The following is a 20,030-nucleotide window of genomic DNA, read 5'->3' as shown; positions in this document are numbered from 1 at the left end:
TGAGAATAAAAAAGAAGAAATCAGCTGATTCCAGGAACAGTTGCATGCCTGTGTGTATTGAAAATTTAACCAAACTGGACACAACCTCATTAAACCATAACAACAAATTCTCAGAACATTTTGAATTTGAAGGCAAATCATCAAAGGACTAAGTAGAAACAATTTAAATTTGTGAAATTTCTCTGTTAAACAGAAATAGTAACAAATTTGTTCATAATAATAACTCTCTGAATAATATCAGCAATCACAAAGTATCATAATCAGGGGGGGGGCAATTAAAGGTAGAGACATTCTTTGGTTTTTGTCATGTTTAATTTTAGGCAAAATTGTTTCAGAAAGAAACAATAAAAGTCACCTGTGAAAGGCAGTGTCTATATGCTGCGAAAACAGAAAACAAACTGTCATGCTATCTTCAAAAGAAAATCAAATTAATACAAATTAAATGCCAATTAAGTGAGGTGGCAACGGGCACAATTACACACTGCATCTCTGGCCAAAGCATTCATGAACGGACACCAGGCCCCATAATTCATAGAAAAAATGCATGCATGAATTGTTCATCAGATTCAAATGTTTTGGGGCGAAAAATTGTCCAAACCATAACTCCGAATAGAATCCTTTCTTAAAGTTTGACTACCAACAGCTGCAGTGCTTCCTCTCACTAATTCACTGAGTTTTATGGTCATGAAATTTAGAATTTATACCAATCTATGACCCTATCATTAAGGCAACAATATTTGTCTTATTTACAGTCTTAACTTTCAAAATGGTGACTTCTTAAATGTGATGGTTCAATATAATACAAACATTGCAATGGGAGAAGAACATCACATTAATAGGCAAAACAATTTACAGCATTGCTTGATTACAAAAGCTCAAATTCAGCACATTAGAAAAAATATATCGCAAATACTCGGGCGCGCGCGAAAAGCTTGGAACTAGGTGCATTGTGGTCTAGCTGGTGATCAAATTTGATCCATAGCTATACAACAATGCACCTCATTCAACAGTTTGCGCTTGCGCAATGGTGTTGGCAAAAAGGTCTATGTTGCCTTGAGTAGAGCGTCTTCTGCTGGGGGTCAACAGTGGCTAATCTCATGAGCCACGTACGTGTACACATCTTTGCTTTTGCGTGGTTTTATTGTCATTTCACCTCTAAAAATTTCAACACGATTTTGTTATTGCATAAAGTCCATTCAATTCCTCATACATTCAATTCGAACACTAATAAACAGATTATCTAAACAATTCAATTCAAATTTTACGAGTAGTTAGTTAAACACGAGTTGGAGTGGGTAAAACTGCGAATGGTAGTGTTTGCTTTTTCAAAAAAAAATGTTGGGATGAAAAAGAAACACATTTCATTCAATATTCTTTTCCCGACAGACCGAGCTCCTGACTAGGCTGACATCCTGAGGGAACGCTGTATGGCTTATGATGTCACACGAAAGGGGGGCCTACATAGACCTTTATCAAGGTGTGGCCATCTTGATTTTTACTCTATTCCAACTCATTGTTACCAAAATGAGGCTGGACGAAATAATAGTCTGGTGCCATGTTTGCGCAATGAATGTGAGCATTCATTGCTGTTGTGGAAACAGGGAACATGACCAAGATGGTGACAGCGTGATAATGGTCTATTGACCCAATGAGCGACTTTCGATATCTAGCTGGCAGCAGACTTCCCCGGGTAATTTTCCATTGTTTTACGTCGTTCTGAGAATGTGCACATTTCCAAGAACAATGGATTTACCTGGAAGGACTGTTGCCACCTAGCGTCTCCAAAAGTCTCACATTGACCCAGAAGTCATTTTGGGAGTGGAAGTCCCTGTGTGTTAAACAGCCGAGTGAATATTTTAGAAGACGTTGCATTTTTAGGTGGAATTAAGTTCTGTCTCTCGAAATGAGATGTGTAGCAAACATTGATCAATGGGAATCTATTCATTCCTACCTATAAAGGTTTGCCATAAGAGTTTAAACATATCAAAAATGGTTTCTTACTTGATGATAACAAATATTTACTTTGGTTGCTTGCTTTTCGAAATGCAAAATGTGCTACACTCATAGTAGACCAAAATGGGCTTATCCTCCTAAGGAAGATCGAAAAGTTGAGTTGTCAATGTCCGGTTCTTCTCAGAACCAACACTACTCAAAAGAGATCTACTCATGGTGCTATCATAAAACCTCATCTGATTGGGCCTATCCAAATTAATGGCAGGACTACCCTAATAACTACTACTTTGGCAAAAGATATGGTTGTGTCATCAACATCAGCTGTAACAAATATAACTGTGTGATATGAACTGTATACTCTACATGTACATTCTTCTACAGTTTGTAGTATCAGATTTTTAGAACAAATCTTTGATGGCCCTATAGACCAATCCGACGAAACAAAATTGGAAGCACCCTCTATTGAAAATTACCATCTGTGTTGTCTTTATGTGCACAATCTAGGCGTTGAAGACACCGCAGCACGCAGTGCTCAACACTTGCGCGCCCGGTGCAATTATCTTTTACATAACATGTTCCGACTGTATGCCAAATTCCATACCTGTACATGCATCATCAAAGCCACACAATTCCATCAAATGTTTCCCTTATATGCCCCACTTACTACTATTGGTCCCATCACACACAAACCTAAATCTGCTGAACGGTTTAAGCAAGCTGCTTTAGGCATACTTTTAAGTTGTTATTTAAATCTTAAGTAGGATTTGAAACTTTGCATGGTGGAAGTAAGATATAGAAAAGTTTGCGGTAACACCATGTAATAACAATCTCTCAATGAGTTGAGAGATTGTTATTACATGGTGTTACCGCAAACTTTTCTATATTTAAATCTTAATTACTGCATTCATTTTCTATAGGATCAACAATGTTGCTGTGAAAAAAAATATACAATTACATTGCAAATTTTGTGTAGGCATCTTTTGATGGAATTACATATGATCATCCATCATTTCAACTGACAGCAATCGCCTTAAAACAATATAGTTATTACCATAGGTTTTCCCTGCCAATTTCAATAAAACTTGTTAAATGTAACGTTTGACTCCTTGAATTTTGTATACAGGGAAAACCTGTGATCAAAAAATTATTTGTAAAAAATAAGAAAATAAAAATAATAGAAATATATTGTATTCATCACAATTTCTACAAAGTGGCAAATTCATTCAACAGTCAAAACTTTATAGTTTGAGAAAATCACATTTAAAGTTGAACCATGATTCAGAGTGCTGCGTTTTAGTTGCTCCTAAACTATTTTCACTTTAAATTTTATCTACAACAGCAAATTTGACTTCAACCATACAGAAGTGTCAATTTTTTTCCTACTTGCAACTTTGCTTTTTAATGAGTTGTTAATTTCAAAAGTTGTTCGCCATTTTCTGAATAGATTGCTGCCGACTGCTAAGTGCTGTGTCCAAACATTACCTTTTTTTAATTACCCAGTTTGTGAAAAATGCTAAACCTAATTCCCAACATCTTACAATTTTTTGTCAGGATATATTTCAGAGCAATTTATTTAAAATAGCAAAATGGCAAACCTAGTGATTCGCCATTATGCTGATTAGTGTAACGCCATATCTATGACAAGTTACATGTAGGTCCAGAAACTTGGCGAAAAGGTAAACAGCAGTGAATGTTCCTCAAACAATTTTGTACATTTGGGACGGATCTGCCACTTTGTGAAAATGCTGACGATATATTTACACGAGCCATATAAACGAGTAAAAAATAAAAGGCCACATTTGGTGAAAATTTGCACCAGTTTTCAAAAACAAATTGCAAGGGAGGATCAGGGGCCAATTTCATAGCGCTGCTTAACGATAAGTAAATTTTCCTAATAACTACAGCAGCAAGTTATGCTGAAGCGTTTGCGTGTTTCATTAGCAAGAAAATTAGGCAGCCAGTTTGCGCATTCACCATAGACTGCATTGTTACGTCATTCATTTTCATACAGTAAGCGCTTGAAGGTTCTTGTGCTTAGGGTTAGCAGCGCTTATGAAATGTAAATCACACAGTAAGCACAAAGCCGACCGCTAAGCAGCTCTTTCAAATTGGGCCCAGATTCCACCTACATGTAGGTCCCCTCATGACTTAACTTTCTGAATTGACCGATAATTGGCTGCCTGCTATAATGTAGCGAATGTCTGTGTGTGTGTTGGTATGTCTTCACCGAGGTCCACCAGACTCTGTACTCCTTCGCTGAAGAAGAGGTCTTCTGCTTTGACTCTGTTGATGCGTCTGGTCTTCTGAATCGCAAAGATCACCGCCTGTAAACAACAACAACAACAACAACATTGATTTACATGTATATGGGATTTAAGGCATTGCATGGTGAGGTATCGATATGGATTTTGTTTGTGGTAATACCATTTGTGTGTCTACTAGCGAGAAGATTATGTTCTTTTGAGAACTCACTTGCATTATATTCTACTACTGTTGAGTAGATTTTCAGAATTTCGGAGACTTCTCAGATCTGAAAAGAACTGTCCTGCTTATTAACAACAACCGGGGCAGAAGGTACAAAAATTGGCAGGAACTACTACTTTAGTGGATCGAGGGTACTTCTTGTTATAAACTTCACTACCACAGAGCGAGTTCTTAATTGGTCTCAACGCTTCAACAATCTTGCCCTAGTCATCTTCAGAAAAAAATTCATAAAGCTGTTAAAATTCTACTTAGCAAATTTCCTGGCTGAGCAACATATTACAGGGGTAGCAGTTGCAGCAATGGTAACTTTACAGCGTTCTGGCTGGTAACCTATTTTTGTGCTATATTACATGTAAGCAAGTTTTAGTGCTTCAAGGGTTTATGAAGTTGGGCCCAGATTAGGACTTTATCTATTTGAAGCGAGAACATCACTGAAAAGAATTTGAGATTTCCGTTGTTCTTGATAGTTGATTGGACATTCACATACCTCTGGTAACCAGACCTCTGTGATGTAGGCCAGACTAGGTAAATCCTCTTGACTTTTCATGCAGTGATTTTTGTACAGCTCACTTAGAAAGTCAGTCAGGTCGCTTTGCTGTCAACGAAATTGTGAGAAAATTTGTCAATGTGGTCCAGTAGATAGACTGCAGGACTTGCCCTATAACAAGGTTGTTGGTTCAAATCCAAAAGCCAATCGCTGATTTCACAATGACTAGAATCAAGGATTGTCATCTAGATACTGAATCACAATTTATTGATTTGTGCAATTAATAATTATACATGTAAATGTCAAACCACTGTAGATGGATTGCAGTGCGTGTCATCGACTGCCATCTTTGATGTATTAACAAGGGAAAGAGCACGCGCAGCGTGTTCAAGCGTGCAATTTTACCTTGTTATTACATCACAGTTGGCGGTCAATGACGCGTACTACAATCCAACTAATTGTATGAAAGACACTGGATGTTCCCAGCTTGTGGGAGTTTGCTGAGTTCCATTCATAGGAAGGATCATCTAAACATTATACAAATTGACTGAAGTAAGATTTGAGCCTGGGACCTCCTGACTGACTAATCGCCTAAGTAATACCAATGAACACACACTCACTGACTAATAGAGATGTTAAATGTATAGTTTCCAGGATTTGAACCTTCCAGTAATGGTTTATGGTGATTTTCCTTAATCTCTTTTTTTTCTCTCGCAAGATTTTAGTTTAAGAACAGAATTCTTACTTGTTCTTCACCAGTGATTGGTCCAAGGCCAGCCAGTGCTCGTAGTTTCTGTCGATCGATGCTTCGCTTAGATCCAAACAATGAATGCCTCTCTGAATTCGTTTGCCCCTTGTAGATAGCCAGCAGGTGTTCCTGTGTCAAGAACAAAATCAAATGAAAATTTAAAAACTTCTCAAAACGCTCATGTTTTGATCCCAGTGAGTGTTCTCAAAGCCTTTAAAGGCACTGGACACTATTGGTAATTGTCAAAGACCAGTATTCTCACTTGGTGTATCTCAACATATGCATAAATTAACAAATCTGTGAAAATTTGTCATCAAAGTTGCAAGAGAATATTGACAGAAAAAAACCACTCTTGTTGCACACAAATGTGTGCTTTAAGATACCTAATACAGGGGTTTCCCTTAACTTTTTTTTTCAATCGCCCGCTGGGCGAGTCAACCACAATTCTCGATCGCCAGCAGGTTTTTTCACTAGCCCGCATGTATTTATACACAAAATTTTCAAAACAGAAGAAAAAAAAAAAAAAAAAAAAAAAAAATGAAGCCCTTAAACTTGTTAAAATTTCTTTTTGTGGGGGGGATTTTATTTCTGAATGTTTACCTAAAACTATCCCTTTTCCATCAACAACAACTTTAATGACTTCATGGTTAGGGGGTCGGTTGATTTGAACATGTTATGAACTCCGTTTGCAACACAATTTTCAAGAATCAACGATCAGCCAACAACCCACACCGAGAAATAATTCAATGAACTTTGCCCCGCAACGCCCTCTGTTGGCAAAAGTTGTCCGTGTTATTGGAATTCCTCAAAGGCACAGTCTGGAGGCATTATGCACAACGTGCGACAATTATTTACTACGTTCGTGAACGTGTACTGCATTGAAGTCTAGTCAAGAACATCATGAATATGGAATTATCAAAAGCCATCAACGGCCACTCACAGCGTGCAGAGTGTTGGTCAGAACGGACTTTGGACGACTGTGTGTGTGTGTTGTGTATGTGCTGTGCATACTGCATGGACGTACCAGTGGGCGACCGTGTACATGTACTGTTAGTATACTCGTCACCATGAGGTTTGTGCATCATGTTTTCAATTGATTGTACGTGTTTTCAATTGATTGTACGTGTTTTCAATTGATTGTACGTGTTTTCTGAAACAAACGACAGCAATTCCGGTCCCGATCACGGCAAAATTAAATCTAGCAAGTATCTAGAATTGTCAAACTTACTAGTTTAAAAGCTTCAGTAAAAGTTTTCTGTGGGATTTTGCCACTGAACCCTCATTTAGATGTGAAAAGGAATAATTACTTGACTTGCCCGGCGGGCTAGTGAGAAAGGGTTTTCACTCGCCCGCCGCTATTTTCACTCGCATGTGGCGACCGGGCGACCGCTAATTTCGAACCCTGTAGTAAAATACTTCAAGCCTGTTAGTTTTCGAGTTAGATATTACCTCTTTCTCAAAAACTATGTTACTTCAGAGGGAGCTGTTTCTCACATTTTTCTATACTATCAACAGCTCTCCTTTGCTGTTTACCAAGTAAGTCTCGATGCTACAACGCATTTTGAGTAATTACCAATAGTGTCCACTGCCTTTAAATGTTTTGTGTCTCAGTTCAGCTGCAGTAACATTTTCTCATGGAACATTTTTTTCTCAAGGACAATCCTCTGATTTACCTCTGTCTAAACACCTACCTTGGTTTTTTTTGTCAGGATATATTTCAGTAGTCTGTTTTGAGTGCGTATCCACCTCTTTTGCCTGAAATAAAAGAGAAATGAATGATTCAAAGGGTTGTTTGAAATGATTTAGTACAAAATGTTATCAAAATTTTATCAGTGTCTCAAGTTCTCACTGGCTGCCAGTTCACAAATTGGATTGAATTAAAACTTCTTCTTAAAGGAAGAGTCTACTTCTCGTAAGTACTCTACATTTTAATGACAGTAATGGAGCACTGAAGAGCTGTTGATAGTACATGTATAAAACATTTTGAGAAACGGCTGCCTTTGATGTAGCTTAGTTTTGAAGAAAGAGGTAATTCTCAACCCAAAAATTTTAATCTGAGAATGGCTTCAGGCATGAAGCCCTTTTATGTGATATAATACCTTTGAATAACAGATGGATCCTCCTGCAGTTTCTCCTCATTCTTACTTGGGCAGCTGTTCTGAATTGGAAAACCAACCCGCAACTCTTCATCTGACGACAGTAGATTCTCCCTGATGCTGTCAGGCTAGTACATAGAGAAAGTAAACTCAAAATCATAAGTTGTTTTGTGCAGAGGGCCCCAGGAGTTACACAAAAGCAGGAAGGTTCCACTAAACACTGCCCCCCCCCCCCACAGTAAGCCCCAAAATGTTGATTGGCAGGAGAGGGGTGCTGGAAATCTCAAAATATAGCACAGGCCACAATCACGACATCTGGGCCCAATTTCATAGAGCTGCTAGACACAAAAACTTGCTTTGCATGAAATTTCTTCCTTGATAAAAACAGGATTACCAACCAAATTTCCATTTGTTGCATATTGCTTTCTACTGGTATTCAGCTGTTGTTTGATTAAATCCTGAAAATCACGTGGAAATTTGGTTGGTAATCCTGTGTTTAGCAAAAAATTCACGCAACTCTATGAAATTGAGCCCTGGAAGCCTGCTACAAAGAACAGATGGCTCCACTTTGTCAGAGGGTTAGATCTGGGTAGATCTGTAAGTCTGCAGTTATGTACAATTTTGTGCATGAGGTATACAAGTGAAAATATTTTTCAGCCTCCCAAAAAAACAATTCACAACTCTAGGACATCCCCCTCTTATATTTGGAATGGTCCAATCTAGGAAATCAATAACTTTGTCATGTAAATTTTTATAGTGTGCGTTTTGCGGTCGCAGAGGAGTTCTTACCTTTTTTTCCAATTTTGTCTCCTTTTTATCAGAAATGGGGTTGATTTACTCTGGGTCCGCCCAACGCTTATTTTTTTATTTTTTATTCTGTGTAATATGATTGTTTGTAATGCAATGTTTTTACTAAATCTTGCTACTTTTTTAACTGTTGTGTATTTTTAAAAAACCATATTGCTATTTTTGCTCATGTTTTTTAATCCTGCATTTTAATGTTTTTCTTGACTGTACAGCGCTTTGAAACAGTGTTAAAGCGCTTTATAAATGCGTTTAAGTTTAAGTTAAGTTAAGTAACTTTGACTCCCTAGTGCATTACACTTTGGAAGAAAACACTGAAATAAATAAACTGTGCCTTGACTCAAGGTGCTGCCTTAAGGGTTTTTGAATTACAATATACCTCGCAAAACTGGGGAGCTGTTGAAAGTATAAAACATTGTTCATTCTCAATCAAGTATTAGAAAACTTCAGGCCTGAAGCCTTTTATTGTAATAGGCATCTGAAAGCACAAAAACTTGTTCAACAAGGGTGTTCTTTTGTCTTTCACTACATTTTAACTGATGGATTTTAATGTGTTTTTTTAAAAAGATGTTAAGGGCCCAGGAGCATGTTACACGGATGGACCCTATATAAATTGTCATTATTATTTTTATTCTTTTGCAACCTCAATGACCAATTGAGTCTAAATTTTCACAGGTTTGTTATTTTATGCATATGCTGTGATACACGAAATGAGAATACTGGTCTTTGACAATTACCAAAGGTGCCCAGTGCATTTAACAGAAGTGAAGATTGTAGTCAGTTGTTAAATACTTACTAATGCTGTTTGGTCGGATGACATGGCATCATGTGACGCTGATATCCTAAAGGGTGATATAGGACACTGGGTTTCAGAATGTGGCGAAGCCGGTGGTGACTGGAAACTCATTGTGTCGAGTTCTGTTATAATAATAACAATAAGATGTTCTTATACTATAGAGCACATTTCAGTTCTAGGGGAACTCTCAATGCGCTTTACAATATAAAGTAACAAAATACAAGTGTAATGTATAAATTAACTTTACAAAAAAAGATTTTAAAAAATGAAGCAAAAAGGTAGGGTTTGAGATGTATTTTGAAGAGATCCGGGTTTGTCTGAGAAAGAATGGTAGCAGGTAGAGAACTCCAAAGTTTCTTATGATACACAAGATTAAAAAAGCAAAGAAGTAGATGTGTCAGTGTTACTGCTTCTTTGGCACATTTACAGCAATGGAAATGATGGAAAGCTCCATTGCTGAATTTTTGGGTTGGGCCAAAACCTCGGAAAGTATACATCCTTTTCACCAAGTTGGTGTGTAATACATTGAGCTACTTGGGTCATTTAGCACAATGGTTTTATTACAATAACGTATCAATGCGCTTAACATTAGTGTCTTGGTTAGTCGGCCAATAACAGTCCTGTAATCTTTCTCAGCTCCCTGGGGATACAACCCGGGCATCCGTAGCGCTCCAAAGGCTAGTTCAAACACAGTATCAACCTCTACCCTCGCAGATACATCGTCATCATCGTCATCGGTCGACTGCACAGCAGGCGGACACTAGCTTTTCCCATTCTTTCCTGTCTTGTGCTATTCTCAGAATCTCAAGTGGGGAGAGCAGAAAATCCGGGGAGACTAATCTTCCAAGGTACTCAGGGTACAGCAGGCGCTGACGACCTTGTTTGCGCCGGCCGTGCGATGGGGAGTACAGAGCGTAGATGTTGAGTGGCTTGTTGGTGGGTTTCCGCAGGATGTGTCCGACCCATCTGAGTTGTCGTTTTTGGATGGTCTGAGTTAATGCACTTTGGTGGCTGAGGTTGTACAACGTAGTGTTAGTAACCCTGTCGAGACGTTTTATTCCCAGTATGATTCGGAGGCAGTTTGTGTGATAGCTATTGAGATATGCAGTGAGGTGCTTGGTCAGGATCCATGTCTCACAGCCATATAGGAGTATAGGAAGGCAGGCTGTCTTGAAGATGCTGAGTTTTAGCTCTTGATTCACAGAAGAAGACTTCAAAATCCTTCCCAGTTTCCAGAATTCAATGTACCCACTTATACCCCAGGGAGAAGAGAAGCAATTATCGTGAAGTCAAGGACACAAGTGTCATGACTCGGAATTGAACCCACACCTCGATGATTTAACTACCTGGGCCCAATTTCATAGAGCTGCTAAGTGCAAAAATTTGCTTAGCATGAAATTTCTTCCTTGATAAGAATGGGATAACCAACCAGATTTCCATTTGTTGTATATTGCTTGTTACTGGTATTCAGCGGTTGTTTGCTTATTCAGATATTCACCTGGAAATTTGGTTGGTAATCCTGTTTTTATCAAGGAAGAAATTTCATGCTAAGCAAATTTTTGTGCTTAGCAGCTCTATGAAATTGGGTCCAGGACTTGAGTCTGATGCTCTAAACAGCTCAGCCATGACTCCCTGCACTGAGATCCTGTATACAGCAATTATTGCAAATCAGCAGAAGGGTACAAATAAAATAATAATAATGATAAAGTTTGACTAAGTTTAGATTATTAAACGTCTGTTCTCAACTTACCCGAGTAGAATGAAGTATTACCCGAGTAGAATGAAGTATTACAGTCAGATGATTTTCCTAGCCCTTGGAAAAAAATTACACAAAAGCTGAATTTAGACCAATAAATATATTGAACAAACAAAAGAGGTACAGATTACAACTGTAGTGCAAAGATGGCTGACCTGACTACCATTGGTAAATAGATTTTAGGCTTATGGGTACTGTATCCTCAGTGTAACATAAAAATATGTGTATACAAAAAGCCAACCAAAAAAGCCAAGAGCATTTTTTTTCAATAAGCCAGAAAAAAAGGTCTGAACTTTCCCATCCTTGAATTCTCAAATTTGAAAGGGTCTGCTTTTATTTTATTTTTTTCTGACTCTGTCTCTTAGAAAAGCGAACTTAATCACATACTAGCCAATAACCTAATGAAAAGAAGACGTGGAAGGCAGTTTCAGTTTTAAATGTGGTGGGAAAACCCAGGAGAACCAACGCAGTCAGGTAGGGATCCACATAGTGCCCCGGGGGTGGATTTCACAAAGGTAGTCCTAACTTAGGATTAGTCCTAGGCAATGCTAAGAGATAGAACTGGTCCTAACTTAGGACCAGTAACTCATCCTAACTAAGGACTGGGGTGATTCGAACCAGAGTCTTAAATATAGAAAGTGAGAAAAGTTAACCTCAATGCCAACCTGACCCCCTCTGACTTACCTCTCTTGATTAAGTAGTCATCTGCTCTCTCTATAGCCGTCTCAAATCCAGTGTTGTGTTTGTGCCGTCGTCCCAAATCCTTTTACGGAAAAGCAATTAAAAAAAAAAAAAATCCTTATTTTCAGTCTTGCTCCGTCAGAATGTCAGGAAAAAAATCAAGAAATTCCGAAAAAGTTCACAACATTGAAAAATGTCTGCCGTAAGTCTGTCATAAACATGTGTACAATTTTTATCAAACGTGACTTGGAAAATAAATTTAAATGCACAACTCTAATTTGAATGCAGGCCTCCAACAAACCACCGCACCCACACCAATTGTCGTGGTGCCCTGTATGCCCCGTGTTCCTAACTTCCAGTACCATTTAAATTTTCAAGTGCCCCTAATTAGAGGAAAACTGCAGTGCCCTATTAGTTCAAGGCATGTGAATGAATATTTCTAAATAATAATAATAATAATAATAATATAAGGTTTTTATATAGCCCCAAATATTTCCCAAAGCGCAAATTATTACCCCGGGTCACTGGGCCTTAAAACCATCTCAGCTCCCTGGGGAGTATACAGCCTTGTGCAACAAATGCGCTACTAGGCTAAATCAATCACAAGAACCATCTCTACCCTCACAGGTACCCATTCACGTTTGGGTGAAAAGAAGCAACTATAGTTAAGTGTCTTGCTCAGAGAAACAACTGTCACGACTCCCGAACCCACACTCTGCTGAACAGAATCACCAGAAATAACAATAAACTTGCGGGTACAACCATGTGTAAATCTCTTAGGGTTAGTGTTGGCTCAGAAAAAAACCGGTTGGGCCTCGATGTTTCAAACAGTATACTCTGCTCGTCTTCAGAATGCTCGTCTTTATTCTCCTGAAGACGAGCAGAGTATACTGTTCGAAACGTCGAGAACCAACCAGTTTTTTTCAGAGCCAACACTCACCCTAAGAGATTTACACATGGTTGTACCCGCAAGTTTACTATTTATTTATAGTTTCTTCTAATATCTCCACACCATGCTTCAAAGCTTCAGACAATACTTAGAATCACCAGAGCTTGAATTCATTGCTCTTATCCGCTCAGCCACAACACCCCAAAAACAAACATTGACTTACTAAATACTTTGACCGATTTGGTCCGGAGAAGGGTACCACCGATCTGCTGCTCACTTGAAGTCTGGGAAAAGCAGGAATAAAATCAATATAAAAAATATTCAAGTAATAAAGTACTTTCTTATTATACTGTTTTTGTTCTAATATTAAACAACAAGTTGGGTACATCTGTCCCCACCACAAAAATGTTACAAACATAGAGTGACAGATCATTTTCTCTTTGACGACCCCAAACAGACTTATTGCTGCCCTACATGTATAATTAAAAGTGCCTTTTTTGGGAGCCTCGGGTCCCAAGGTTAATTAGCTTATATTTGTAAAGGAACTGGAAACTATTGTTAATTACTCAAAATAATGTTTAGCATAAAACTTACAGTAAGTTTGTTAACAAGCAAGGGAGAGCTGATGATAGTATAAAACATTGTGAGAAACGACTCCCTCTGACGTAATGTAGTATTTGAGAAAAGGTAATTTCTCACTCAAATATTTGAATCTGATAAAAGACATCAGGCCTGAAGCCCTTTTTTTAGGAATCTGAAAGCACGCAAAGTTGTGCAACAAGGGCACTTTTTCTTTCATAGTTCTCATGTATCTTTGATGTCAAATTAAGTTGAAATTTTCAGATTAGTTAGTGTATGCATTATTGGTTGGATACACCAAGTAAGAAAACAGACCGAGAGCTTTACTTGCAGTTTTGGAGAAAATTATGATGAAATCAGTTTCATCCGCATTAAGTTTGAGTTTAATAGATGTTAAATTTGCATCAGGGATAAAGAATATTCATTGGTTTATACCCATACTGTATACACCGATGTGGTCTATCAGCACTGTATACTCAGTACTTACCCGAGTTCCGTGGAAAAAAAATCACAGGCATATTACTTGGGTGGGATTCAAACCCACAACCTTTGCAATTCTAGCGCAGTGTCATACAAACTCAAGTTTGAGTTTGTTGGCCACCATCCATTGCTGAATGTCTTTCGCACAAGCAGAAACTGAATAATGCACATTCTGTATTTAACAGGATCTTTAGGTCAATGATCAAAATGGAAATGGAAATGTGATTTGCTATTCTTGACTCCAGAAACACTAACCTTTGATTGCTGCCATCGAAGTACGTCACCCAAGCCTTCTTGTTATTACAGTAACACTTATGCAGCTGAGAAAACGAGGGAGAAAACATATTAACAGATCAAGAAAAACTAAAGCTACTATTATCAAACAAGTTGTTACTGTTTAGTGTTTATGTTTTTAAGATAAGATCCCTTCCATGGGGATAAAAAACATAGGATGCCCCAGATTGAGTAGGCTTTTAAAATCAAAGATAAATGTATGTAAGCAGGCTATGCAGTCTCAAGCTTTTGCACTTGCAAGCTTTCACTATCTGTGCTCACAGTTTTTTAACAGCCTATTTAACATCCCTGTTATACAAGTAGCAAAAAGTGAATAAAACAGGAACAATTTAAAATTCTTACCACAGCAGGCCAATGCGACCAACCCTTACTCTTCGCCCACACCACTGTACCCGGTGCAAGCTCTTTCACTAAATCAAACAAGGAAGAAATACTATTTGAAATGATGAAACAACATGTCAAAACATATGGGATTTGAGGTAATGCATGGTGAGGTATCAATAAATATTAGGTTTGCAGTAACACCATGTGTGTGTCTTTTACTTGCTGCGTAGATTATGTTCTTTTGAGAACTTGTTTTCCTTTATACATGTTTTCTACTAAAGTAGATTTTTAGGGATTCGGGAGACTTTTCAGTTCTGCAAACAACCGTCTTGCTTTTAACTACTACCTGGGCGGAAGGTAGGAAATAGACCGGGACTTCTACCGGTCCTTGAACTTGCGCTTCAGTGGATTGGGGGGGGAGGACATGGTGTTACCACAAAACTAATTTTCAATATTGAAACATGGTGGATTGCGTCATATACATGAACTTTTTGACCCTGTAAATCATAATTGAGAAAATCTGGTTGTCCATTATCGCAACAAATAAATAGATGTTAGTGTTCCACTGGTTTCGGTACCCAATGCTAATACATATATATCGACTCTAGCCAGCGGGCTAGCTTGGTGGTCTAATGGTAACACATCTGCTCTAGCAATGCAAAGGCCTTTTCATTAATACACATTGGTGTAAGGGTAAAAAACAATTTACATGTACATGTATATTGACAAAAGACGTTCGAATGTTGGCTTCAAGTCGGATATCTTTCAATTCTGTTGGGTATGAAAGTTACCTCTGCTTTCTGGAGCCGAAGGGTCAAAAATGGCCGGCAATTCCTCATCTCCTGAAGACTCGCTGTCCTCTTCTCTGTCGTTCAACCTAACATCAAAATAAATTACAAATAATTAGAGCAGAAATTCATCCATCTTGCACAGTTTCCCTAAAACAATAAAACCATAGGGCCTACAGTATACATACACTCAACACTACACACGTCGCAACCATTCCACCGATAGAGAGTATTCTTTGGAAACCCCAAACCCATATTTTGTTGATGTGGTAGGTGATCTGTAAGTTCTCCCAGCAGCGCCAGCTGTTTGATAGTAATGTGTGCGGCGCAGAACAGGGAATTGCGATACTTGAGAGATACTGGAAAGTCTCTCACCAAGTCTACTGTTTCCACTGCCCATTCAAACATACATGTATAAAACTTAAGTCGGCCAACCATTCTTTCTTGAATGACCATCTCACGCCCTTTTTGGGGCCAATATTACCACCTCTTAGTGAAGGTTCGGCTATTAAACATGTTAAACTAGCTGTGGTGGAAGACCTTCTTGTGTTGATATGTCACCATTTACCCTAACAGAGGGCATTTTTATTCACAAACCGCTCTCAAAACAAGAACTTCGTGGAGCGGCTCGTGTCATGAGAGCAGTTCGTGGATGAAAGGATAGTGCCCTCTCTAAGGAAAATTGTGCCAAAGAATGTCTTCCACAAGAATAGGCATAAGCAAGGCTACTATGATACAGAAAAGGGGCCTGAATTTAGCAAGCTTCAACCAAACATTCAAACAATTGGGTCCATGAATGACCCACAATTTTTGCACAAATCCTGGAGAGACTCCTGGTTGGAATATCTAAAACCCCTCTATACAGACGCACCAGAGTCGCACCGAACAAAATAGATTAGGAGCAACACTAGGTTGACCCAAATAAATTTTGGTTTGAGGCATGCCGGAGTCTTGCAAACCAAAATAGATTAAGAGCGACTCTATGTTGACCAAAATAAATTTGGGGTTCAGAGAGGCAAACTTTACATTAATGTACTTTTACATTGGGACAGCTCATGACAAGATCGACGCCTGAAACCAAAACTCTCCAGAGCCGTTCCTACAGACTGCAACAGTCTATCTTTCATTTCTCGCAACTAATAAGAATCTTGATTATGTAATATGCGTGGCCTTTACCTTCTTAAGTTGTGCATTGCTTCTGGTTGCAGTTTCATGACTAGACCATCAGATGATAGAATTTTAGCTTTTCTTATGCCTTCGCCTGTAAAGAAAAACATTGAAGGAATATTTGGCTATTACATGTAAGCTTTAATATTTCGGAACAAAGGCAAAAACAAATATGGAGCTCAACTCAATAAAAAACAAGCTCCAGCTACATCACCCCCCTTGAAATTTCAGTGGGAACAATCAATGAGAATATTCAAATCACAAATGCAAGGGTTCACTTGCGTGGGATTATAACCCTACTTTGGCACAATGATGGGGTTCATTTAGCTATAAAAAAAAAAAATTCTTGATTTGGGGTTTAACAAAGAATAATTGACAAGAGCGGGATTTAAACATTCTTGATTTGGGGTTTAACAAAGAAACATTGACAAGAGCGGGATTTAAACCTCCGAATTAACGTGTCATTGTCCAGGAAAATCTCTTGCCAGAGATTCTGTCCCCCATACGGGAAATTAAAGTGGGCTGTTGGAGGATTTTAAAGAGAGCGCTATCAGAAGCAGTGTGTACACAGTTTGACGTATGAGGGCAAGGAATCTCATGGGGGTGGGGGGTGGAAGTCTCCTGCCACACCGGCACTCAACCAACTGAGATATGAATACATAAAATAGAGAGGTCTCCCTATTTGTCAACATTCTTGAAATATATCTTATAAATGCAAGTACCTGATTGGCTATCTTTTGTCTCTGAAGTTACTGAGTTCTTCCCTGGTTTTGAGGATTTGGAGCGAGGATTAACAGATGAAATCATTGGTTTCTTTGCTTTCATTTTCACATGTACGACTGCAGAATCAGTGGCAGATCTCAGTCTGCTTTTCCGTGGATTCGCAGTCAGACTCTGCAGCTCAACGCTCCCCGCTGTATTTGACCTTGTTGTCCTCATTGTTCAATCTAAGTGTTAAAAAAAACAGGAGAAATTGTTTCAAAAACGGGCCCTAAAATAATAATGTACAATGTAGGAGTCTGTTTCCCCCATGTGTGTACAGCCCAGAGGATGAGTTCTATAGATAACACTATAGGGCTAGGGTGGAGGTGAGAAAGCTAAGCTAAAACTAAGGGTGTACTGACATGCATGCCATAATACGGGTAGTCAGTGGTAAGCTGTGTGTGTGTACACTGGTCAGGATCACCAATGGAACAGGGTTTTATACATGAACCGGGGGTCGATTTCACAAAGGGTTAGGACCAGTCCTAACTTAGGACTAGTCATACTCATAGGAGATATACAAATTACATGGATAGTCCTAAGTTAGGACGAGTAACTGGTCCTAACTCGAGATAAGACTAGTCCTAACTCTTTGTGAAATCCCCCCCCCCCCCGCTCTTATGACCCGCTCTACTGAATGCCAGTCGACTCAACAAGTCCCAACTACAAAATTTTCCCTTACCAAATTCATGGCCCCTATTCAGGCACCTACTTACTTTATTCCCAATGCCACTATAAATTTAGGCCCGTACGGGAAAAATTTCCATATGGCGCCACTACATTTTCAACTTGAGGAGCTGCTCACAAAAGATCAAAGAAAGAGCATACACTAGCCTCGTGACACCTCATTCAGAGTACTGTCTGGAGCCCTCACACTGAGACATGTTATATACATATGTACATGTAAGAAAGACATCACCAGCGCCACTATGGAAGTAGTAGTTGGATGGCCAAACATACACGATCAAAATAGAACTTGTTTTCATGAGAAACTACGGCTTTAAATACTGCCAACAGGTCAGGAATAACTAATACAGAGATGTCATAACAAGAAGTGAACCAAGAGCGACCTCAAGAGGGCGCTAGACTGAACTAGCGTATAGTAATAAAAATCCAGCGCCGTGCAGCCAGGTTTGTCCTCTATGAGTACCATTGAACAGAAAGTATATCAAAAATATTACAAGCTCTACAGTAGAAAACCCAGAATGGAGACCACAAACTGCAAGCCTAACTCTTATCTACAAAATTCACTATAACATAGTCGCCATCGATCCTGCAGTCTACCTCACACCATGGAGCTTTAAAAAGCTCCATGCTCACACCTATGCCTCCCAGCTGTTGTGTTCACAAACCACCCAAACAAGTTCCAACTCATTACAAGCTGCACCCAGCTTTACGAATTCTCCTTCTTCCCCCCGGACTGTCTCAATGTGGAACACCCTCCATGGGTGGGATTGTCCTCACTGCTCCATCTGTGATAGACCCAGTATCAATTTTGACATTATCGGTCAAAATTTTGACATTATCGGTCATTATGTCAAAATTTCAAAAAAGGAATACAGCGCCCCAGTATACTGGGTCTAATCCAAACAAAACACGTAGGCCTTTTTTGATAAGCACTTTTTTCTTCCGGGCCTTTTTGTTAGTTTTTGTTTCGGAAAGTCAGTGAAAGTAATCCAAAAACGGTTATCATCCATGATTTAGTGAGAGGCTTGAGAGGGGCGAGTTTGGGAATGTGAGGGGCGACAATGTACTAATGTCATCATCAATGGAGCTATAAAAAGGATATTAAAGCCATGGACACTTTCGTAAACAGTATCGTCCAACCAAAGGCCCACACTTAGTGTATCACAACTTATATAAAACAACAAACCTGTGAACATTTAGGCTCAATCGGTCATCGGAGTCGGCAGAAAATAACAGGAAAACCCACTCTTGTTTCCGCATGTTTCGCCGTGTCATGACATGGGTTTAATTAAATCCGTAATTCTCGCTATCGAGAATTGATACATACTGTTTTAATGTTTTCTCAAAAAGTAAAGCATTTCATGGAACAATATTTCAAGAGAAGTCTTTCACCAATATCTTCTGTAAACCCTGTAAATAATTTGTAAATATGTGAACTTTTTTTTGTTTCTGTACCGAAAGTGTATTTACCGGAAAAGTTTCCATATGGCGCCACCACTTTTTCATTCGAAATGAAATAAAATATAGTATCTAATTACCTCAATGAGATATTCCTTCTTCTAAAAATGAGTTAAAAAGTGGTGGCGCCATACGGAAAGTTATCCAATGGCTTTAAGCGAAGTCACACCTGAGCTGAGTTGACAGATTAAATTAATTACAACCCCAACCAATCATCCATAACAGACTCACTCAATTCTACCATAGAGTAAGTTACTCTATGATTCTACCTCCATGCTCAGACTCATGGACTCAGTCAGAGCTGAGTACACAAACAAAACAATCACTGATGAAAAACAATCACGCTGATGAGGCAATCCACAAGCCCCCAATTGTTGTGTACTGTATTCGCAGGGAAAGCTGCTAACATATTATTTAAAGAAAAGTTGTACAAAATAAGGCTACATACTTACCGGCAAATCTCAATTCTTCGTCAACCGTTTTGGTTGTGTTATGTGGACTTCGCTCACACATTGCTAAACAACAATATAGGTATCCGAAGTAAATATCCATTGCACACAGTCCCTCCAGATAAGCCCAAACATTTGAGATTAGTTTGACTTTTATTTTTTTATAAGTTTGTGATTTTGTACCGGGAATTTCTATAAAAAGAATCAAGAACGAGCTAGACTCGTCATTTATGCAGATTTGAAGAATTTTCGGTAGTGTTTGTTATACTCTGAGCCATGCTTAACCCCAAATGTGGAAAGTGGGAGGACTGGGTAATGCCAGTTTAATGTATTTATGCTTGCGGCGCG

The 20,030-nt window shown here is 38.7% G+C and overlaps 1 protein-coding gene and 1 long non-coding RNA gene across 2 annotated transcripts; both read right to left on the bottom strand.

The window, feature by feature from the left end:
- Positions 1-3,480: 3,480 nt before the first annotated feature.
- On the bottom strand, positions 3,481-15,675 carry LOC117295679 (DNA mismatch repair protein Msh6-like). The gene is made up of 13 exons (XM_033778390.1): positions 15,644-15,675; positions 15,163-15,248; positions 14,390-14,457; positions 14,009-14,073; positions 12,918-12,978; positions 11,809-11,887; positions 11,119-11,181; positions 9,369-9,490; positions 7,772-7,896; positions 7,364-7,427; positions 5,670-5,801; positions 4,925-5,032; positions 3,481-4,277 (listed from the first exon to the last, which is right to left on the bottom strand). The coding sequence occupies exons 1-13, from the start codon at positions 15,673-15,675 to the stop codon at positions 4,137-4,139; spliced, it is 1,146 nt and encodes a 381-aa protein (XP_033634281.1). The 3' UTR covers positions 3,481-4,136.
- Positions 15,676-16,339: 664 nt separating this feature from the next.
- On the bottom strand, positions 16,340-19,863 carry LOC117295715. The gene is made up of 3 exons (XR_004519691.1): positions 19,686-19,863; positions 17,049-17,273; positions 16,340-16,420 (listed from the first exon to the last, which is right to left on the bottom strand). It is a non-coding gene; the product is annotated as an uncharacterized LOC117295715 (long non-coding RNA).
- Positions 19,864-20,030: the final 167 nt, after the last annotated feature.

Source organism: Asterias rubens, chromosome 10 (assembly GCF_902459465.1).
Source record: "Asterias rubens chromosome 10, eAstRub1.3, whole genome shotgun sequence".
Lineage (NCBI taxonomy): Eukaryota > Metazoa > Echinodermata > Asteroidea > Forcipulatida > Asteriidae > Asterias > Asterias rubens.
Note: the sequence above shows the minus strand (reverse complement) of the source record. Positions and strands in the feature narration are given on the sequence as shown.